Below are 25,324 nucleotides of genomic sequence, written 5' to 3' on the forward strand. Positions count from 1 at the left end.
GAGATGCCTTGCACTTTATCTTCGTGAGGCCACCACGCTCCATGATAGCACGATCTAGACACTACTTCCACACCGGCACTCATCTACTCAGCTCATTATTGCCTTTTTTACACCATTATCCCCTTTGCGTGGTGTGAAAAGGCCCTCTAGCTCTATTCGACCTAACGGGCTTTCCAGATGTGTTAGATCCCGTTTTGGCTATTTGCACCAACGACACTCCTCTGTGAGTGACCGGAGACAGCACAGTACCTCTACACATCGGCATGTGTATCATTCCGTGACTGATTTCTTTTCGCCCAAGAAAGACTCCTAGTGCTTTCTCTGTCTCTGTTCTTTGTTGCCATTATTTTGGTTGTATTCGTTTATTTTCGGACACCTTTGTGTGCTCCTGCTGGTGTCTACCTCACTGTTGTAATCTTTTAGTCCCATAGACCTCTTTTTGGTCTTTTGTTGGAAATTAATATCATTATCTTACCTTATCTTATCTTCATTTTCGAAGGGTTTTCTCTAGATAATTTTGTGTCTCTTGTATCTGTATTATGTTTTCCTTATTGTTGTTGATCATGCTAATTCTAGGCAACTATTCAACATGGTATCAGAGCCTTGTTCTGATAACAGTTGCAACGGACAACGTATAAGGATATTTGTGTGAGATTATTTTGAATCCATATTTTCAGCATGTAGGAAACTGATTTCCACTGATCGTGCATATTGAGCATTTTATGGAGCTTGTTGACTCACCTTGTGGAAGTGTCATTCATATTATTGGTTGCAGATTTTTGTGTATATTATGGAAGACAATGATGGATTAAATTCTTCCCTTGACTCCTCATTTCTCTGTTCAATCTATGGTCAAAGTTTCTTTTTTTTTCAAGCTTGGTGCATCTCCATCTAAATATTGGCGTAGATTTAAGTTGGAGTATCAAATTCGCACTGCAGTTCAAATATCTCTCATTCTAGCCTATATTTATTTTCTAGGCCTCGCCAGTTTCTCTCCAGTCTTTGCATAATTTTTGAAAAGCAAGTTGGTCAATGTTATTTCTATAGGAGTTTTGAAAATGCAGGTTCTAGACTATGCCTGTGCACATTCAAATTGCCTTGATTGATGCAGTGATACATTATGGATCTCATTGAGGTGTAGGCTCAAATGTACAATCTTGCTCATGAATATTCCAAAGGGCACCATGTTGTTACATGACTTATATTAGTCGGAGCTTTAGTGGAAGTCCCCTGCATTTTTTAAACGTGTTGATATTTTTTGCATTCATGCCGATTCATTCTTGTCACTGTGTGTTTCATTCCTGGCATTGTGTGGATTATGATCATAAGTCATCAATAGAAATAATCTAAAGAAAACAAATTTTGTGTGTCAACTTGTAGATGAGGTGTGAATGCTTGTGTGTCATTTATGGTCTCTATAGTGTAACTGTCACCACTAAGGAATAGCCTCTACCAGGTTAGAGACGTTACGTATAGAAGCCACACAAGTCAATAGAAAGAAGAGAGATGTTGCCATTGTTCGATTCTCACATGTTCTTGAAAATGGAAGATATCGGGTAAGTTATATTGCTGTACGTCTCATGTGATGGAAAAGTCTAGATGCTCTCCATACGACGTATTCATTTTTATCCATCTGCAGGTAATATGTCATCTGGAGTTCTCTCTTATGTGAATTTATATTCTTGTTCAAGTACTATGACCTAAATTATTGTCTGTAGAGATTGATCATGAATGTAGCACCCTCCTCAACGTGTTCTTGTCTTTCTTGTTGAACCCCACAGTTGGCAAGTATCTCCAAAAAATTGATTGCATCAAAACTTGCAATTCTGATGTTTATGAAAGAGCACAAGCTGCAAATTTCCTATCGAGATTGTCTTGTAACTAATGTTGTTGTTGGCATGCATTTGGCTATGAGAGGCAACGTTGAACATTGCCCTAGCAATCTATGGGTCAGGCTAGATATTGACGTCTCCTTATGGGCAGGGCCTTCATCATTTTAGTCTCAGACCGATGTGACTCCATTTAGTCTAGTGAATGTTTGTTGCAGACGTTTGAAGGTTATTGTGACAACAATTATTGAACAATGAACAATCTCACTGATTGAGGTACAATTGGTGATTGGTATTTGATGGGTGATATGAGCATATTTTTGTATATGCTCTGATGAGACAAAACCCAAGTTGTCGATTTGGGTTCGGGGACGGATTTGGGTTCTAGGTTCAGGTTCGTGGGTTCGGACAAATTTTTTTTTTCCCATTTGGGTTCGTGGGTGGGTTCTTGAGTATATGTATACACACACACACACACACACACAAGAGAAACATGCATAGTTGCAAAACAAAGTCGTTTCACAATATGAACAATTGTTGCATGATCATTAATCAATGCCAAATGTCAACAATAAACATTAAATACTCGCTCTTTAATCTATCTTCATTATTGTAAAGAAAATTATATATTGAATTACTAAATTGCAAAACATAGATTAGTTCATCAAATAATACATTGAATTACTAAATTGCAAAACAAAGACTAGTTCATCAAATAATAAAGTTTGAAACATGATGATAGATGACAAGTGTTTAGGTAGTTTATCAATAATCATAGTATCAAAAGTCCTTCAAGGGTCAAATGGATCATCATAAAATGAGGGATCAATGGCTTCATTCCCAATTGCAACTATATGTAGATCCTCATCGTTGGAACCCAAACTGGTTCCACTAGTCCCATATGCTACTATATCATCATCCTCTTCCTCAACATAAGAGATAAGATGAGTGAAATGTTTTTTATTAAGTTCATTTAGAGTTACATAAGAAAACAATTCTAAAAACACACTCTTTAAAGTTGTTTTAGCCCTAGGTTCACTGTGGGTTCATCCGGGTTTGCTCCAGCAAGGACCCGAACGAACCCACAGTCCAAACTAAGGAACCTACCTAGACCCGCAATGAACTCAGGGGCGAATCCAAACCCGTGCGAACCCAGACCCGAATCCGAGCAATAGGGGATGAATCAGGCTTCTTAGGACAAAATTGGTCTGAAATGTAAAACATAGCTTTGATCAGATAAGTTTTAATGTGAAAATAATAAAATGTAAGGAAAACTTGATAACTCTTTCGCTTATGAGAGATCCATAGTGAGCATCATATAGAGATTCCATGATGTCATCACACTGAGAGATTCTGTGATGGGAGGTGAAAGTCATGTAAAGAGAGTCCATGATTGTATCACATTGAGAGAGTTTGTGATAAAATGTTGGTTATAAACCTTACTAACTTGTCATGTTGAGAGATTCCATGACAACATCACATTGTGTGAGTCCGTGATGAAAAGTGATTGTAATTTTGCAGGTTTGTCATGTTGAGAGATTCCATGACAGCATCACGTTGAGTGAGTCCGTGATGAAAATTGAATAGGAGTTTTTGCAAGTTATTCATGTTGAGTGATTCCATGATTTATGAGTAATTGTTACAAGTTTGTCATGTTGAGTGATCATGTGATTTGTTCTCTTAGTGTCATGTTAAGAGATTGCATGACAAAGAGAGTTTGTGAAGAAGGCTGGTTGTGCTTCTTGTAGGGTTTTCATGTTGAGTGATTTCATGAACTTTATAGGATCCGTGTGATTAGATTTTACCATTAACATTTTTGTTGCAACCTTGTATGACCATTCAACTAAAGGTCTCTCTTGCTCGCTAACAAGGAATGTTGGAGCTTGTAGCTGTGATAGAGATCTTTATCTCCGGATGTTTATACCGTTATGGTCACCTTCAGTTGAAAAGGACATTTATGATAAATTGTAATATTAAATATTAAGACGTGTCATACAACGTGTGTTGAGGAATGGAAATACAATGAATTGTATTGGAAATAAAGTCATATTTTGGGAAACTCAAGAGTGTTTTCCCTTGTTATATATATTTTAGCAATAAATAACTGAATTAGCCAGAGATATACATTCGGACTTCGTAAAAAATGTGAACTTTGATGAGAAGTAAACACCTATTGAACAATTGGGTCATTTTGTGTCTACTATAGGAGAACAAATGAAAAGTCTTAAAGAGGTTCCAATTCAGAGTGTTGAAATGGAATATGAGAAGAAGAGATCTCATATTTTGGCACAAAAGATAGTGATGGACAAGGGGCATTAACTATTAGAGTCAATAAATTGAACGAAGTACTAAAGGAAAGTAGTAGAATACTAACTACTATTAGTTATTAGGAAAATTTTGTCAGAGACATAGATAGGAAGAGGCATAAAGCTTAATAGGAGCTCTAATTATTGGTTAAAAGTTGGGATCCCTACAAACAGTGAACTACTAGTTGTGGAGCATTAGTTAGCTTGGTCAATCATAAGCTCAAATCAATTAGTGGTGAATAGACGAAGAGAATCAATAATTTTATAAACTTATAGAGTCAACTGATTCCCAAACTGACATTTCGCAAAACGGAGTCAAGGATGCAGAAGTTGTCTTAGCACTGCCAAAGATGAGTACTATGGATTTATTGGAGGAATTAGCCCATCAAATTAGAAGTTGGATTGCAATAGTGGATAATCTAAGAAAGGTGTTGGATTTTGATTCATAGGTGTTGAAGACTAACTTTGAAAGGGTATTCAAGAGAATTTGAACCATTGCCGATAATACAGTTTTGCATATTTGAGAAGTTGTATACACCTTTGTCATTGTTGTCAAAGATGAAGTAACAAGCTTAGTGGAATAATTGTTGATATTTAAAGGAGGAATACAGGGAGTTACCTTTTGGGTTAGTAACTCAATTTTTCAGTTTTGCTTTTTGAACACTTAGTCGAATTTTCTCTAATTGTTACCATCAATACCAAATAGGGTGATTGTTGGAATGATGATGATGATGTACGACAAGATTAAATATATTATTTGGCTATATCATCATTCATGTGTTGTCATTGCTGGCAAATAGGTGATCTACAAGTGATAGATCAGTTATACCAGTGATTGGTTTGATTAGAGAGGTGAAATGGTTAAGTGTTGCACAAACTAGGCAAAGACAATCAGTCAGAGTAAATTGGGTGCGTGATGATTATTTTGATTAGTTGCGATGAATGGCTCATAGGATATGTTTATCGGAAACATTTGAAGATGATTGTGAAATAATATGTACTAGGTGTTCACAAAAAGGAAAGGTTTCATAAGGATTACAAGGCAGAGTGGAGAACAGTAAACTAGTGAAGTATATGGTTTTAAATCGGTTGAACTGGTATAGATTATGATGGTGATCAATAAAGTAAGAGGATAGTTGTGAAGAGGCTGACATTAAGGCACAAAGTTCAAGGAATTATCTCTCACTCATACGAATTGAAATGGTTTTGAGGCCAACTAAATAACAATTTAATGGTGATGAAAGATCAATTGTCGATAGTTGTCGATGATGTGAAATGTGGAGTCTTTGAAGGATAATTGCAGTATAGTGTGCTTACATTGTTCTAGAATAGAGAATTGAAAAGGAGCATAAAGGATATGTTTTGCAGTAGGCGCAACTTTCAGATTAAGCCACACTTGTTGATTCTAATAGGTTGACGAGAAAATTCTCTAACAAGGTCACTCCTAACAGGGTGTGCAAGCTTACAAGTTATAACAGATCTGAAGAAGAAATCCTTTAACTAGGTGTCTCTTAGGAGTCCTAAATCCCTTAATAGGATAGATCCTAACAGATCTTATTTATGAAGCTTCTAGAAATGCCTAATACTCTTAACTAGGTAGCTTTAAACAATCCTAATAGGACAAAATTATTACTTCAGTAGTGAAGATTTGTGGGTGACAATTCCCACCATGATTTTTCCCCATAACCAAGGGTTTCTACATGAAAAATACTTGTGTCAAATGGTTTATGTATGAATGCTTGAATTACCTTGCTAGTACTTGATATTTCATTTGCACATTTCATATTGAGCAAGTTGGTGGTGAAACTTGTTAGATATGTAACAACTATGTTGAAGAGAACTGTCTCCTTCAAACACTTGATTCAGAAGATAAAGTCTGCTGGCTTGAGGAAATGTGCAGATTTTAAAGAGTAATTAACTTGTGAGATTCTCAGAAGACAAATGCTTAAGGATTCAATGAGAGAGCATTTATTGCTGGTAAGACTAAACATCAGAAATTAATCAATTGATTTATCAAAACATATTTGTGACAAATTTTCTTATGTATTGATAACAACTTGAACAGCAATCTGAATTTAATAACAAATCTGATAACAGGGGCTAACATGTGATTATGTAATCAGTATAAAGTGTCTATTGTTCGATATTATTTGGTTGTCCAACTATGCATTAATTGTTTGTATCAAGTGTTTGTCAGCCTCAATTAGTTATAAGATTTGACTAGTTGTAAGTGTTGATTGGTTCATGTTTTTTTCCCCTTGTCAACTATTGGGTCCTTTAAATATATTGTATATCTTAAAAGAAATTAATATGATCTAGGTGGATCAACTTCGATCCCTAGCTGATCATCCCTTGTCTTATTGTAAAATGATTTCACGTACGAGTAAAGACATTTTACTTTTATATCTGGAATGCATTGTGATATTTATTATTAATTCGTGTATTTAATTTATGAGATATTGCAGTAAACTGGGTTGGTCTCGTTCATGAAAAATATATAGAAGTCAGAGATATATACATATTCATAGAAGTAATAAAATACAAAATACCACACAGCATCGTATACTGTATAATAAACAAAATCACTATAATTATAGTGGTTTTGCTTTTTATAAGGTATCTAAAAATCAGCTCAGTGACAATGTCAGTTAGTCAAATTCACGAGTCGTGATATATATAATTGAAAAGTAACAATGTCAATCATCAACAATTAGTCATCATCATATGGCTCTTAAAAATATAATCACCATACATATTTCATATTTGACAATATAGGTACTAGTAAATCAAAAGAACTTCAATGCCATTGGCACTGACACTAGCATTAGCATATACACAATCAGATAAACTGTATTATTGAAACATAATAGTACCCATTGTATAACAACTATATCATCCCCCCAAATAAAAATGTCATTTTTTTAGACAACAACGAAGAAAAGTAAGCATCAAGTAACATTAGAGAAAATGTTCACTTTGATGATGATATTGTAGACAAGTACTTGTCGAAAACCTGGTAGAATAGCTTATGAACTCACACTTGGAGAGTCCTCAGAAAATCAAATAAGGTTGGCTGCTGTCTTGGAGTAGTGCCTTTGATATGGTTGAGGGGCGGTGCCCCTTGCAAGGGTCTAGGAGTAGTGCCTCCAATGAGATTGAGTAGCATGCCTAGTGGATTTGACAGGCAGTACACCACATGGGAGTCTAGGGGTGGTACCTTGTGCACAATCGCTTCTACGTTACATGGTGGGGACAAGGGGTGGAGCCCTCCCCAGAGAGCCCAAATTGAGACCTTCAAAACCACACAAACCTTCATGTTGCACACGATTTTGCATTTGTCACAATAAGAGAAATGAACTTGATTTTTTTCTATAAGATGTGTTTGAATCCACATTTGGGGTTCAGTAGGTGAATTGCACTTTTAGGGGAAAAAGTCTGAAACGATGTTGTAAAATTGCAACAAGCTTCGATAGTTCTGAAGACAATTTTCACATGTGCCTTTTAAAAGTAATTGAATGCACCATCTAGATTCTCAACCATTATTTGAGATTTGCATCTTAGTAATTTATCCAATAATGTCTATCTTAACGGCCTTGCTTTTGTACAACCTAATACAAGTCAAGTGTAAATGAAGCTATTGTAGATGTAACATCCTTGCGAGTGTCAAGCAAGATCCACAATGAAGTTATCTATGAAATTGAATATAAATAAATACAGATAAAATATAATACAACTTTTTATGATACTGATTCTTAAATGGAAGGTGGTTTTCCTATATATCTTTATCTCATGTTGCTAGATATATATCTTTCTGGTCAAATGTTTAAATGCATATGGTGTGCAAGTCTCTTATCAGATTTTCATAGGCTCCTAGAGAGTGGATTTTAATCTCTGCTATGTTGAATCAAGAAATACTCACTGAGTTAGAAATATACCATTGAAACAGGCAACGGAAAGCTGAATATACATTCTGTGTTACTTAGGAAGCTCTAAATAATGTGGTGAATTCTGAGGATCTCTGATGTATTTTTGTTAAACAGTGACAGTTTCAATGAGAACACGCCTCCTTCTGATGATCCAGATTATATATCTACCCTTGGTGCTGCAGTTTTTGATGCAATGCATGCAGGAGACAAAGATGCTGTTTGGCTAATGCAGGTTTATTCATTTTTTTTAAAACAGTATATTTTGCTTGAAGCTACATTTTTTGTTCTATAAATGATGACTTCTAAAGTTTAGATGTGTTATTTCATGTGGTAATAGAATTGGCATTTGGAAATGGAAAGCTTAAAACATAGTCTGGATAAGACTTCTAGAGTTTGTAGTATATATGGCACAGTGCTTTGAGTTAGTCTCTCTTTTTTTGTGCCCCATTTAATTACAGATCCTTGGAGTTATGTATGGTTTACACAGTTTAGTTTCAAAGCTGGCATCTTTGAAGAGACGAATTTGTAATGTGTCAAAACATATCCTTTTAACTAGATAATGTTGTGATAATAATGATAGCAGGCACAATCTAGTCCTTAATTATTTTAATAAAGGAAAACAAATGAATTTCAGAGAACTTATTTGGCAACTAAAAAATCATACATATAATCTTCTAACCAAATGAATTACATTTTTAAGTTGTACAAACTGCTCTAGCCAAAAGGAAGTTAAAAGTACTATATCATGTATAGGGCACAGCCACCATTTAAGCATCTTGTATAATACCTAATAGTGTGGACTTGTCTTAAGAAAGCTATGGGTCAGAACGTCACGGTAGCAGCAGACTTTCCACCACTCGATGAAGAAGGAAAGCTTGTATTGGAACCAACCGAGATCATCAAAGTATGTGAGAAGACCCTACGGAACCGCACGGTGAAGGAATATTTGGTGTGTTGGAAACACTTGTCGTTGGATGATGCAACCTGGGAGGGCGAGCACATTCTACAACATTTAGCATTGCATTTGCTTGAGGACAAGCAAAATTTGGGACGAGAGGACTGTAATGTTCTCGTTATAAAATAAATTTTAATTACGCTGTTGTAATTGGGCCAATTGATTTAATATATCTTGAACCCATTTTTATTTTTGTTTTCATAGTTTGTGTTGCTGTCTGCTATCTTTGTACACCCTCGGAAAGTTTTCCCCGAAGGGTATTTAAGCACGGCTTGTAGGTAGTCTTTAGGTATACATTTTGCTTAATTCTTTATACTGCAAACTCCTGTTGGAGTTTTGGATTGTTCGCCATTTCAGAAGTGAGAGATCTTCCTTATTTGGCTTGTGTTTGGTTTCAGTGGGATTCAACCCTCACCCTATTCAATCGCCTATAATACTTCGCTCGGATCTAGCAAATCGGAGCAGCATCATATTGCGAATTGGAGAAATCATTGTGTTTAATGTGATCTAACTCTCTTGGTGTTAAGTGAATGAAATCTGTGGCAAACCTTTTGTGTGTTTTCTCTGCATATTCTATACATTCCCTTGCATGCATTTCCATACACTCCAAACTTTGTACATCACCTAGTGAAATCTTCCATTCGGCAAACAACATAGTTTTCAATTGTACGACCTCCATTTCTCAACTATACGACCTCCAATTCTCAATTGTACGGCCCCCGATTCTCCATCGTACGACCTCCAATCTTCCACTGCATGACTACACTACACCTACCATTCGTACAGCCTTGTGGACTTCCCACCGTACGACCTGACTACTCCATCATACGGCCATACTCCTGCACTCTTCATCATTGTACGGGCACATAGTACAGACATAACTCATGCATCATTCTAACCCACCGTACGGCCTCCACATTGCCTATACCTTTGCATTTGGCTTTTGTATGCTGACTCCACCTAAGCGTACTGCCCTCTAGGATACCGTACGAGTTGTCATCTAATTTCTATTTTAGAGAAAGATTGTGTGAGGGTGGTTGCATAGGACGGATCATCACAATGGTATCAGAGCTTTGATCCAGCTAGCCTATGAACAGTGAATGAGAGTTTATAGCCGGAAGACAAAACCCATTCGGTTGATAGAATGGCGGCAGAACCGGAACCCACAGTGGTCGAACTCATGGCACTGCTAAAAGAACTTGTGAGGAATCAAGCATAGATCAATGATGCACAGCAACTCATGGTAGAAACTCTCAAGAAATTGGTAGACAATAAAGTATGCAGTAAAGAGAATAGTCACAGCACGGACTTTGCATTGGGTAAAGCAAACCCTCGACCTGCACGTTCACGACTATCCATGCCATCTTTTCCCCACAGACGGAGGCACCACAAGGATGGAAGCAACCAACGTTTGAGGAGGTTCAAGAACAATTGAGAGAGGACTGGAAGAATGTGAATTTTGAGGAAGATATGTCTTACAAAGACTACGCAGATCTGAGAATGAGATATTCCAAAGGTGGAAACTGAGGATATTTTAATGGTAATCTCAGGAGGAAGTTGAGTAAAGTAAATTTGTCTCCATTTGACGGATCCAGATTCATATCTGCGCAAGCATGGGTAATGAAGGTCGATACTCCAGCTAAATCCTATGCTAGAAGAAGCAACTAAATTTGCAGCATTACACTTCGAGGGAGTTGCGCATGAATGGTGGCATCACAACACCTTCACACTGGGGCATGATCAAATAAATACCTATGACGAATTCACTGAGAGATTGATAGATCGATTTGATGGTAAAGATCTGGAACTCAATTTCAAAGATTTGGCACAACTAAGGGAAACTGGATCAATTGATCAATACATTGTAGAATTTCAGAAACTATTTGTTTTGGTCAAGGACATTTCTGAAAGAAGACAGACAGTGTTTTTCATGGATGGGCTGACAGAACCACTGAAGGGTTGGGTAAAGGGTTTCAATCCTGCCACCCTGTTGGAGGCCATTAAGAAAGCACAGAGTATGGCATTATCATCGACATCATTCTCTCGAGGTTACATTGCAAACCATCGGCTATCTTTGTACACCCTTCGAAAGTTTTCCTTGACGGGTATTTAAGCACGGCTTGTAGATAGTCTTTAGGCATGCATTTTGATTAATTCTTTATACTGCAAATTCCTGTTGGAGTTCTAGATTGTTTGCCATTTCGGAAGTGAGAGATCTTCCCTATTTGGTTTGTTTCGGTCTCGGTGGGATTCAACCCTCACCCTATTCCATTACCTATAATACTTTTCTCGAATCTGGCAAATCGGAGCACCATCATATTGTGAATTGGAAAAATCATTGTGTTTAATGTGATCTAACTCTCTTGGTGTTAAGTGAATGAAATATGTGGCAAACATTTTGTGTGTTTTCTCTTCATATTTTATACATTCCGTTGCATGCATTTTCGGACACTCCAAACTCCGTACATCACCCAGTGAAATCTTCCATTTGGCAAGCAACATAGTTTTCAATTGTACAACCTCCATTTCTCAACTGTACAGCCTTCAATTCTCAATCATTCGCCCCCCAATTCTCCTCCATATGGCTTCCATTCTTCCACCGTACGACTACACCACACCTACCATCTGCACGGCCTCATGGGCTTCCCACTATATGGCCTCCAATCTTGCACCATACGACTATAGAACACCTACCATCCGTATGGCCTCACTACCCCACTGTATGGCCATATTCTTGCACTCTTCATCATTGTACGGACACACAGTACGGATGTAACTCATGCATCATTCTAACCCACCATACGGCCTGCACAATGCCTATACCTTTGCATTTGGCTTCCGTACGCCGACTCCACCTAACCGTACTGCCCTCTAGGATACCGTACGGGTTGTCATCTGATTTCCATTTTGGAGAAAGATTGTTTGAGGGTAGTTGCATAGGACGGATCATCACATATGTGCTATTGCTAGTTGCTTTTCTATTCTTTCTGCTGTTCATTGAACCAGCATTTAAATGTGTCTTGATGAGACTCAAAATATGTTACCAATATCCTCTATTTTTGTGCTGTGTTGTTTCGATTAGATAGTTATAATGGGCACCCCTGTTTTTAACATTTAAGGGTGACGTGAACTAAACAAGTATTTTGCTGATTGTTTACTTCAGAATTCATTCAAAGGTTATTGCATACACAGCAATAGCATAACAATGAAGAGAATAAACATTCCTTGAATCAATTTCTATTGAAAATCATAACAAATCAAATTTGCATTTAAGTACAGACTGAAATCAGACTTCTGTTACAATATGTCAGACTTAAGAATGACGTCTTGTTGAGATATGCTCAAAATGTTCTAGCTTCAATAAATCTTGATTAGCCGAATTATATGTGTAAACTTGGTGTTTACCAAGCCACTTGGAGTGCAGTTTTTTCCATTCACGAAACCACATTTGCCAAAGGGCAAGCGCACAACCCTCTAGAATAGGTTGAGTTGCATTAAAAGGAAACCCTCATCAAAATCCACTAGATAGCTCAAAAGGTAGGGCCATTCCAAGAGAAACAAAATTGACAAATACCTATAAGTTGATTTAAATCTTCCCAAGAGTTATGATAAAAAATATGCTTCAGCCAGCTTGAATAATCATCTCCAAAAATCTGTGAATAAGCTCCACCTCCAGCACACTGAAAATGAAACCAAACACACCCAAACTCATTCCAAATTGTAGAAAGATCACCAACACACTGAAAATCACACACACCAAACTACAGACTGAAAACCCACATCAAAAACTATAAAAATCTTCATCTTCACACCAAACCACACACTAAAAAACTTCAAAACTTCATTCTTTTAACAATAGCCATCTTGAGTGGGTCTTTCCCAACTGAATCCCAGCTGAGGGTATTCATCCTCAAACTGGCAGATTCTTCTTCCTGAAAACACTCCAACAATACTTTGGTATGTTCCCAAAAACAAGATGCTCAAATGAGAGCCAAAATGTTCCTTTTAAAGAAGAAAGGAAAGAATTAGGGCAACACAACTTTGAATTTTTTTTCTCCTCTAAAACCCACACCCCTTTTGGGTTCCTTTTTGTTTTATTTCAATATCCTTATATCTCCATTCCTAGATATCCACCCTCGCTTTTTGAGTTCTAAGATTCCTTTTTGTTTTATTTCAGTATCCTTATATCTCCCTTCCTAGATGTCCACCCTCACCTTTTGAGTTCTATTTTTATAATAGCATTTTTGCCTTTTACCATAAACGTCTACTTTGAAAGGCATAATATTAGCCTCATGCGAAGGAAGTAATTGACACCCTTTTAAAAACAGCATTGTCTAACTAGAACATGAGGTACTTTCTTGAGAGACTTAAAGGCAACATTCAAAAGATTAATAAGGCCAATAAATGAAATATTTCTTTGAAATCTTTTAACTCACCAAAGATATAGATAGGAGCTTTGCACTATTGAACAATCGGTGGCCTGTTCACTTACTAAATATACTAAGTACTCAAAATAGCTCTTTGTTGAAAATAGAAACATTGCTAGAAAGCTATGGAAAATCCTACACGAACTCAACTAGGACACAAGTCCCTTAACCCAAACCACTTAGCCTATTGAGACTTGTAAATAGGCTAATAGATTAACCATTTGATCAAGTGCAAAGATGGGAGTTTACAATCTTCCCTCCACAAGATTGTTTGTCCTCAAGAAATTGCAATTTTGGATGTAAAATTTGCTCATTCTCCCATGCACCATCCTCCATTGGTAAACTTAACCACTTCACTAGAATCTCAATGATAGCCCTTCTCTTGATAGTACGCTTCATGAAGTTTAGTCTTGCCTCAAGTATAAGTATCTATTTACCTTCCTCATCCAAAGGAGGCAACCTTGCTGATGGTATTACATTATGGTCGAGTGCCTTTTAAAAACGGGATATGTGGAAGACATTGTGTTTTGCTAGATGGTAACTCCTACTCATTGTTGTCGGTAAAATTTGTATTGTAGCCAACGGGTAAAATTGTATCCGAAAGGGCGCGTAACGATTGAGTCACCCCTTTGGGAAAGTATATGTACACCGTCCGAAGGGACTATTGAGACGTCATAATCATCATAATCATATTGTAAGCATTGGAGTGCATATTGTGTATATGAATAAAGTATCTGTTCTGTGTTATATCTTACTGTACTACATGTGATAAGTATCCTTTTACCCTGTACGATAAACAGTCATTAAGCAACCTCTCCAGCATTCTAGCGATTTTGAATCGCCCATAAAATCTAGGCTTAAACCTCTCATCCGCACAATTATGGAGAGTGGAAGGATGCAATCTCATATATGTCGTGCCCTACGTCAACTGCTCAATACGATGCTGATCAACATACAACTTCTGCTGATTATGTGCATGTTGTATGTTAAATCCTTAGAGTTCTCCTTATATCTTAGATTTCTTGCAAAAAAATCTCTAGCTTTGGGCACTCTACTATCTCTAAATAATATATTGATCGAGCTGTGAGCCTCGTACTAGGACAAAGCCATCATATGAGACATCTTGATGGACGTATGGTAGGTGGAGTTGTAGCAAAACTCCCCACAATTAGCCCACACTTTTTGCTGCCCTAGGACATAGTTGCACTAATAATCTTTCACTTATTTGTTGACAATCTCAGTCTAACCATCTATATGAGGGTGGTAACTAGTGCTAAGAGTTAACTCGATGCCACATAATTTAAATTTATCTGTTATGTGCCAAATATGGAAGTGATGTTATTACATGGTGGATATGGAGGTATTCTTTCTTTACCATATGGGGTAAATAGTTTAATGCATGTAGACAATAAACAAGAACATGTAACACAACAGTACTCCTTTTATTATTTGCATATATGCCGAAGAGATTACATAGTGCTTCCAATGATGATTACAATAATGATCCAAAGTCCATTCTGGATGGTGTACATATACCATTCCGAAGAGGTGACTCAACCGTTACGCCCATTCAAATATAATTAATTCTATTCGTCGACTACATAATAATTACCGACAACATGCTAATCTACCTGTCGGCTATTTTATAACTTTACCGACAATATTCTTAACACAATGACTATGTACTAATGCGGCAAGGCTGTGATTAACAAAAGAACAACACAAATAATAGTGTCATGGAAAACGCATGACAATGGTAAAATATTACTTTTATTCATTGTACCAAAGTATTACATTACCCACAATACCCACATATCCTTCATTGTTTTGAACAACCTTTATATATAGTACACCAATTGGTTAAGAATACCAACTGCCATGACTCTTGGGTACATCTTATTGCATAACAAGTCTACTGTTATTCAATAATTACTTATTACTAGGCTACATTATACCTCGCCCCGTTCAAAAAAAATTTTGTTGTCTACTAAGAACTCTTTCTACTGGTACAAGCAAGGAGACGTCCTTGGAGTAGTGGATGTAGTGACTCATGCAAGCTATTGTCTAACGAGTATCAAATCCCTTTCTTCTATTAATTGCTTTTCTTGTGTGCTTACAGGAGCATAGTGCATCCATCTTGTCCTTCTCTTCGATGGCCAATTTCTCCACCTGTATGGCTATCTCTTGTTGCGGATCATCTTTAAACTTTTGTATTCTTTCTCCAAAATAACCTCTTCTCCTCCCATCTGAGCTATTTCCCATGTTGCCCACTAGAGCTCCACAAATGTAGACCTGAATGTTTCATCCATTTGTTAGAAGATGACCTTCATGGCTGGCTATCATGTAGATACCTATTTAGTCTGTGGGGTTCTCCATCCCTTGATTTGATCTTCCATCTCCTAATCGAGACATCCATGTTTTGTAAAGAGATCTCTAAACTCCTTGTGACATCCCTCCTTCGTGAACTGTAAGAGTGATTTAGCTACAAAGACTACTAGTCTCATATATTCTTCCTTTGCCTATCTAATCATTTTGTGTGTGGCATGGGTCATGACTTCCAATTCTCCTAGTAATCTTAGTGTTGATTCCTCAAATGATGTTATGCTTTCTGCACTTTTTGCAGCTCCACCCTCTCTTACATGTTGGCTCTCTACCTCTATTCCTCCTGAATTTGGCCGGTGATCCATATCCTTTGGCTCTCCTACTAACTAGGGGTTGGCAAGGGTGAGGGTATGTCTTCCACTCCCATCTATAATTTGGCCAACAAGGTGTCAACTCATTCTCTGTATCCATCCCAATGGCATACTCGTCAACTTTTTGGGGCATGATTTCTAGAGGGACTAATGGTACAGGATTAGGAATGGATGGGTTTGCCTGGGTTGGTTGTACTCCTATTGGGGTGACTACAAGCATAATGGGTTGTGTTGTCTCCATGCCTTGTAGAGTAGTGATCCGTATGGTGCGGGCAACCCTCTTTTGGGATCTAATGTCTACCATGTTCACATAAGGAATCTTCTCTACAAGAACTAGATGTGCTACCAATGAGAGCTAAGATGGTGTAATTGATATCCTCTTCACCCTCTAATTTGGGAAGGAGGCAATGTCACCAACCCTTTTCTTTGCTGTCTTGGTTGCCCCAATCCTACCAATCATAGTACCAGTCATGCCAATTGAGCCACTTATTGGGGCAACCATGCCACCTTTGCCAATCGTGCCAACCATGGCGTCCACCATGTTGTCGTCTGTATGGATGGTGTCCATACGACTACCACCATTATGACTGTCATCCATTTAGTTGGTATCTGTTTGTCTAGGGGTTGTATAACTGCTCTATGTGTGTCCAATGGCCTCATTTTCTCTATAAGGTACTTCCAATGGAATTTCTGCCATGGGTCCAGGTAAGGGCCTTTCCACTATGGGCACACAATGTCTTCTAGTGTCTCCTCCATAATGTATTCTCCTCTGGTGTAGGTGGGTGCTGAGTAGAACTCCTTCCTTCCTTTCGAGTTGGACTCTAAACTATATGACATTTTGTAGGCAATGGTCTCCTATTCCTCCTCTTCTTCTTGTCACAAAACTTCCTTCCTCTTCGTCTACACTATGAATGCTTGCTGAAATGCCCTGCCTTATCCTCTTCTTTAGTGTCTTTGCATTCCCTACCAAAATCTTGTCCAAGTGTAACTATTGATACAAAAGTTTGCACCCATGCTTGATGTATGACCCGTAAGCAACCTTGTCTAACATGGAAACAATCTCGTAGAATAGGACTTGCGCTTTGAGGTTGAATCTCCAGAGAAGTCCAACATCGTTATAATCAAAATGCACCTAACTACAAATTTGAGGGAAAAGGTGATGCACTGGATTGAGACTTCATTATTCTCTTTGCCCAAGACTGCACTATGCATCATTAAAACCCTCAAAAATTACACAACTCTCAACTCTTTTCTATTTCCCAATGACTCATATGCAAATCAAGACTAATGAGATGCTACAAGTCAGATTTATTCACTTATACAGTATTCATAAGCAAAGTAGATACAACTTAAGAAAATAAGAAAGAAACATTTAGCATAAGGCATTTAATAAGGACATACATCTGAATGTGAGAAAACGTAAGCTGAAAGTTTTATTGATGCAAGGAAAAAGGAAGTTATAGTTGTAGAGCACAATATTGCTCAAGCAAATATGTACAAGTCTGCCTTTTAAAGAGATCAAGCATAACTCAAATTAAAACAGTTGAGTTCAAACTCCAACTACCCTAGAGTTAAGTAATAGACATGCAAGTTAAGAAATACTGGATGAAATCTGATTTTGTGCATACATTTGTGACATCCCCAAATTTTAATATAATAATTAAATTAAATTATTTAATTAATTGGTCCCGTAATTTCAAATAATATAATAAAAGGACCTTTAATTAATAAATATGGGACCCAAATTAATAAAGTAATAAAATATTATTAATGTCGGTCTGCTGTAAATCTCTAAACGCTTCTTAGAGACCTTTATAAGGAGATGGTTGGGCATTGTAAATCATGGAATGGATTTGACTCTTCTTTGTAATTTCAGAGGTTGAAGGCGGAGGAAATTGTGTGCAATTTCAGAGGTGCAAGACCCTCCCTATTTTGGTTGTCGCAGTTTTGGTGGTCCAGGGATACCCTATTCTGCCATTGGAATATCATATTGATATTTCACTTGTGCGCAAAATGTTTCAATCCTCGTCACCTGGTGACTGCTATGTATCTGTTTGGGTCTCGTCCAATACCTTTGTAATCTAAAGTTGTATTCGAATCTGAATTTACTCCTGGCATTGTTGGTGTTTGGCAACCATCTATTTGGCAAAATCTGATGTGGGATCATTGCTTGAATTATATTTGCATCATTAGTGCTTGGCAGCTATTAATTTGTGTTGCTTCTTGTACCGTTTATTATCAGGAATTCTATCATTACAATTTGTGATTTTGAATGCTGCCATTATAATGTCTTGTTCCATATCATTTATTCGTACTGAATTTGAAGTATTCTATAGCAAGTGACATCAAAGGCAAGCATCAACCCGCCATACATACAACCATGCCATCAACATGGTCACAAACATATCCTCACCATTCAAGCAACTTAGACTTCACTACTATACAATTTCCTTTTCATCGTTCAACAAGTCCACCCTCTCTCCTAGTACTATACATACTACACCCTTAATATTGAACAATAGTCATTCCTCCATAACATACAAAATAATTTCAAACATTGTACAAAAATTCTAAATATGTCATCAAATAGTGAATTTAGTGCCTTCATCAAGCGATCCAAGTATGGGCCATTATAGCGGTATCAAAGGTGATGATCGTTCTAGCCTGTCGAGTATTGAGATCGAATCACGGTGTTCCAAGCATAGTATCATATTGTCGATATCATTTGTTCATACCAAATTTGAAGTAGTATATGGTAAGTAACATCTAAGGCAAGCATCAACTTGTCATACGTACAACCATACCATCACCTTAGTCACAAACATATCCTCACCATTCGGGCAACTTAGACTCCACTACCATACATATTGTACCCCCAATATCGAACAATAGCCATTCCTCCTACCATACAAAATATTTCCAAACATTGTACGATAGTTCTAAACATGTCATAAAATGGTGAATTTAGTTCTTTCATCAAGCAACCCAGGTATGGACTATTACAGTGGTATCAAAGTTGGTGATATTTCCAACCTATCGGGTATTGAGATCGAATCATGGAGTCGAGCGATGGTTTTGGTGAAATGTTGTGAGAGTTAAGAAGTCAATAGAAGCTCCATGAACAAACAAAGGAAACACTCTAACTTGTGGCAAGCACAAGGGCGTCAATGACAATGTTCATTCCTAGGGCAAAGCATCAGGAGGTGTGAACTCCCACTTTGGCTAAGTCACTGAAGCAAATCAAACAAGATTGGATTACTGGTTGATGGGAGGACATCCCTCTTAAAGATTATATAGACTTGCAAATGGAGTATTTGTAATCTCAACCTCTTCAATAGTGGTCTAAAGTGAGAGATTGATAAGTGGCTACAAGATGAAGTCATAAAAATACAAAAGGATATGAACAAGCAAAAGACTCTAATTGCCCCTTCAGAGGGAGAAATTATGGATGATTTAAACAAGGTTGATTATGGAGAAATCATTGAGGTCAAGGAGCAAAAAGTAGATCTGAAATAAGATGACAACCAAGCCAATGTTGAAGTAGACCCTCATAAAACTCTTAGTGTGTGGAAGGGGAGCAAGGCTACAAATCTTTAGGAGAGTATAAATAATGATTTGGAGTCACATAAATGGAATCATGAATGTAGAGGTGTAGTCATTACCAACACTCGTTTGCAGGAACAATTGGTACGGTTATTTGATTATGAAATCTATCCACCGATGGTGTCTGAAGCATGTATGATTGCAATCTTTTGGTTGAGGGACTTCATCATGAACATGATTACATGAAGGATTACATTAATGAAATACAAGATTGGTGTCTTAAGGATCATGGTGACTACGAATACGACAATGTTTATATTGGAGTAGCGGAGAGGAAGTTTGTCGACAGTGTGGCACGACAAAAGGTTGATGCGAATTGACTCGTTCCCCCTATGTGTTTGGTTTGGGATTTGGGAGCCCAAGGCATTGCTTGGATGACAGAATTGCTTGAGGGAAAGCAATCTTTGTGTGGCAAGGATTTGTGATGTCCCCAAGTTTTAGTATAATAGTTTAATTTAATTAATTAACTAATTGGTCCCATAAATTTAAATAATATAATAAACCAACCTTTAAGTAATTATTTTAATTAATAAACATAGAGCCCAAATTAATAATATAATAAAATATTATTAATGTTGGCATGCTGTAAATCTCTATACGCTTCTTGAAGACCTTTATAATTAAAGGGTTGGACATTATAAATCATCATGAAGTGGATTTAACTCTTTTTTTAAATTTCAAAAGCTAAAGGCTAAGGAAGTTATGTGTAGTTTTAGAGGTAGAAAACTATCCCTATTGTCTCTTGCAGGTTTAGTACTCCAAGGCTACCATATTCTACCATTGGAAATATCAATAGACATTTCACTTGTGCGCAAGATTTGTCAGTTGTCTTCATTTGGTGATTGCTCTATATTTGCTCAGGTCTCATCTGATACCTTAGTAATCTAAAGTTGTATTTGAGTCTGAATTTACTTGTAGCGTTGTTGGTCTTTGATAACCATGTATCTAGCAAAATCTGGTGTGGTATCATTACTTGAATTATATTTGCATCATTGGTGCTTCACAACTATTAATTTGGTTTTTTTTCTTGTGCCAATTTATGATCTGGAATGCTATCATTACGATTTGTTATTTGGAATGCTACCATTATTATTTCTTGTTCCTAGCATAGTATCATATTGGCAATATCATCCATTCCCACCGAATTTGGAGTATTAATTTGTGGCAAATAACATTGAAGGCAAGCATCAACCTGACCTACGTACAACCCATACCATCACCAGAGTCATAAAGATATCCTCACCGTATGGTCTAATTAGACATAACTACTATATGGTTTCCTTTTCACCATATGGACGCCACCCTCACCTTATGACAAGTCTACCCTCTATCCTAGTACGGTACGAACTGCACCTCCAATATCTAACAATAGGCATTTCTACACCCCATACGAAGAAATTCAAAACATTGTATGGAAGTCTAAATAGGTCATCGAAGGGTGAATTTAGTACCTTCATCAAGTAATCCAAGTATGGGACATTACAACATTTGATCATGAAGTGACAACAAATGTAATGTCCCCTTCGCTGCGCTAGCCTTAATGGCGCCTAGTTGGTCTATCTTTCCATCTAGATAGGCTAACGACATGTGATTTAGGATGCCAGCCATGGTTTTAGTTGAGGAGATTTTATATGGGGAATCGTAAGGTTTAAGTCACTTTATTTTATTGAGTTGAAATATAAAGTACTTTATTATTTAAAGTCACTTTAAGACAAAATGTCTTAAGTGATTAAAAGACGAAATAGTCCTTTATCCCACATTGCTAAGATGTTTGTATCTCCCCACACTTCAAGGTTATATAAGAAAGCTTTTGCCTTGGGCTTGGCAACACAGATATATGTTATTTTCTAAAATCTTAAGAGTTGCTTAAATGTGACTGCATTTTTCCTAAGGATGAAACCCTTGAGGAAAGAGTGAGACTAGACGCTACCCTAGTTTCTCACATTGCACTATCAGATTTTGAGTTTGATTTGGTATTTCGAGATGAGGCAATAGTTGGAATTTCTGAAACAGCAGGTAGAGAAACTGGTCGGTGCATGGTGCTAGCACTTTTAGAACACTAGTGAAGTGGGGCGGCAATCTAGGAAGCAGACATTACAATACCGAATACTTTGGTGGAGTTCTGTGTAAGTGTAATACTTAACTTCTCAGATTTCTACATTGGCAGTGTGCTTTTTATACAGTGGAGACCACGCGATAGTTGACATGTACAAGCCGGCATGAGGTTCTTCCCACACAGACAGTCTGCATATGAACACCATCATTCCAGGTCGGTTTGAGAGGCGTAGCATTGGGAACAACTGTAACGCTGGTGGTAACCACAGAACAGTTTATGTATTAACAGTTGGCAACTATGAGGACACAGCATATCGATTGGAGGTGATCACTGGAGGTTATCTAGGTGTTTCACGGCTCTACATTTGGTAACCACATTGAGAGTGCTTTTCCCTACGGCGCAGGTCAGCTCCCTCCAGCAGTATGGATTGGTAGAGCAGGTCCCTAGTGGTAGACAGCAGACTGGTTAAGCGCCTGGGCATGGTGACGTACTGAGTTCTTCTGCATGTTCAAAATGGCTTTCACCAGTGATACCAGTCTGTCCATCATATACCCATTCTGCATTATTTATAATTTATATTTGCAAATATTGTAAAGGCTGTAAACTTATCTTCAGCGTATAGCTTAAAAGGTCATTGATTCACTGTCATGAATATAAGGCATTACCGCTAAGTTCTGAGTTTAGTTCTAATCCTGATTTACTTGAAGTTCTGGTATCTTTGGTTAATATATTCTCATAGCATTAGTTTCAATGAAACAGTAATATGGTGGCACAGTCATAATTTGGCAATAAGGACTTCTTTACATAACAACTGTTTGAAAAAAATTTTGTTAGTCCAAATCCATTATTTCTGATCCAATCCAATAAACATTATTACAACAAACAACCTGGAAATGAAAGTACTCTACAATAAGAAGTGACATCCGAAGTAGAATAAATAACAAATCTGATTTCTATGCATATCTGATCCATGAAATGATAGGAAATGGGCAAATAAATGCCACTGCAGTCAAGAAAGTCATGCCCATACCCTCTGCAAATTGTAACATACGAAGGAAAAGTGTTTTTGTCGCATGTAGAACTGAAAAAATGCAGCTCAACAATAAATATTATGCTATCCAGTCATGTCTTAGTCACCAAAAAAAATCAATGCAGGTGTGAAAACACACAACGTTTTCACCTTGTGCATATGTTGAAGAAGAAACAATATGTTACTCAATAGGAGTTATCGAGTAACATTGTCCACTGGGATAGCCCAAAGAAACTTCCATTGATAAACAATTTTATCCTTACCAAAGTTATCAAGGCATACTGTAAACAATTCTGGTACATTTGTCACTTACACCCAACGAGCATATCATGGTAGGTGCTGAACAGCCTGGAAAATTGCTGTCCATTTATTTCAATTTATTATATGGCAAGGGTAAGACATGTTGCATAAAGTAGGTGCCAACAGTAATAGAGAAATTATTGCTATTCTCTTGTAAAATATAGGAGTCGGCGTGGAAGAATATGCTCGTAGGGCAGATTTGTTGGGGCAAATAACACTTCAGGAAGCAGCAAGTGGAGGTCACAAGAAAGTCATTCAATACCTACTACTACCATTATTTTTACTACTACTATCAATCCCACTCGCTTCCAGTTATTTTATTGCTCAGGCAAATTAATGATACCATGATACTGTATTTTATTTCATATCCATTATTGTACACCAGTAAATCATTTGACATTGACCATTTTTATCTTATTAAATTCTTAGGACAATCATACATTAGAAATGTATTTGTTGAAGTATAGCATCAATCGAAGTGATATACTCATTACATTGAGTATTTGTATTCATGATTTATATGAATATTGTTTTATGTCTCATATTCTAATAAGAATATATATATATATATATGAGTGTATGTATATTTATGACTTACATAAGCTACGGGACATGACTTTCTTGTAGCCTCTGTTGGATTGATTTTATTAAAGCTACCTTGTTGATGATAAATTGTCCTTAAGCTATATATATATATATATATATATATATGATATATGTAATATAATATGTAATATATCTGTACTCCTGCACTTTCTCATCCTGATGATGGATCATGTAGTATGATCCGAAACGTTGATGCTAAAAAAGCGCACACAATCAAATTCAGAAGATCAATTATTTACAAATGGATTGTGGAAATCTATTAATGTTAATATAATATGTATTATATATATTATGCATTATATATTATTATATACTATAATAATATTATATTATATTACATATATGTCAAAGATGAGTTATGCATATAGTTATTTGTAAACTAAATAGTGATTAACTATAGAGACATGTCTCTTCATGACTCTTGAAGAGACATGTCTCCTGTCATATTATACACATATGAGATCCAAATCTGCATTTGAAAATCATCAATTACAATGGCAATGAAAATACATTTGCAGAAACAGTCTTAGTTATTTCAACATGGTATCAGAGTCGAACTGCAAATGTATAATTGCATAATAAAAGAAACAGAGTAAAGGTGAACAAATAATCCCTTAAAATTGATAAAGCAAAAGATAACATTTGAACAAGGAGGAGATTACAGGCAGCAAGGAGCATACAAGGAGCAGTTGACACATAAGCAACCCAATAGCTCTATATGCTATGCTCAGCAAGTGCAGTAGTACGCGAATAGAACAAAGAAACTTACAAACATAAAACAATGTAATAGACATGTTCATTGCTAAACATGATATGTGTGGTAAATGACAAAGTCGTCTGCAATAGGAAGTCTATAGTAGAAATTTTTAGAACTGCCCGAACATGCTACAAACCTTGCAATTGCATATGGAAGTCAGAGGAATAGATTGGTAACTAGAAGAGTAGAGGGCGGTGTTGAATAGATGGTTTTCATCAGCCACTTTCATTGAGCGAAGATAAAAATCAGAGACAACATCATTCATAAAATATAATTAGGGGAGACGGGGGAAATTATAGGAAGCAGAGAATAGATTCTAAGCATTGATAGTAGCAACGAGCAACACTTAGTCCCAAACAAAGATGTACTGTATATGTTCTTTGTAAAATATTTCTCATACATGGCTGATCAAGTCAAATAGTAATAATACACGAGCAAAAAATTCAAGAAACAAATTAAATATCAACACTCCTCATTGCTATATGCCTCCCCAGGCAGAGCAGTGATTGGAAACAACTAATGCAGGGTTGGCAAGACTAGAGAAAGAAAGAATGCAGGTATAAGTTGTAATTCTGACGCAGATACTTTTACAAATCACCACAAACAATTCTCACCTGCAGAGGGCTCCTCTTTCAATGGTGGCTCAAGCCTCCATGTTGTGGATGAGTGGAAATCAACTTGAATATGTGACTAGATGAATGCTTCCATACCTAAGAGACCAAAAATGGTAAATGAATTCCAAATTTCATAAAATAGACACTGCTTGCAAGTTTGAGTCACCCATTCGACCTATGCTCTATTTGTGGATGCCACCGCAGAATAAATGGAGTGAGTTG

At 36.9% G+C, this 25,324-nt stretch overlaps 1 protein-coding gene across 4 annotated transcripts in view; it reads left to right on the forward strand.

Moving 5' to 3' along the window:
- The window catches only part of CYL1 (alpha-N-acetylglucosaminidase family / NAGLU family), a 373,464-nt gene that overhangs the window by 242,657 nt on the left and 105,483 nt on the right, over window positions 1-25,324 (forward strand). For all 4 annotated transcript variants that reach the window (XM_089805117.1, XM_089805116.1, XM_089805119.1 and 1 more), the window contains exon 10: window positions 8,176-8,293. In XM_089805117.1, the coding sequence (XP_089661243.1) occupies window positions 8,176-8,293 (118 nt within the window). The remainder of the gene's footprint in view (window positions 1-8,175; window positions 8,294-25,324) is intronic.

This window comes from Cupressus sempervirens, chromosome 10, assembly GCF_028749045.1.
Source record: "Cupressus sempervirens isolate cs-2001-9-10 chromosome 10, ASM2874904v1, whole genome shotgun sequence".
NCBI classification, from domain to species: domain Eukaryota; kingdom Viridiplantae; phylum Streptophyta; class Pinopsida; order Cupressales; family Cupressaceae; genus Cupressus; species Cupressus sempervirens.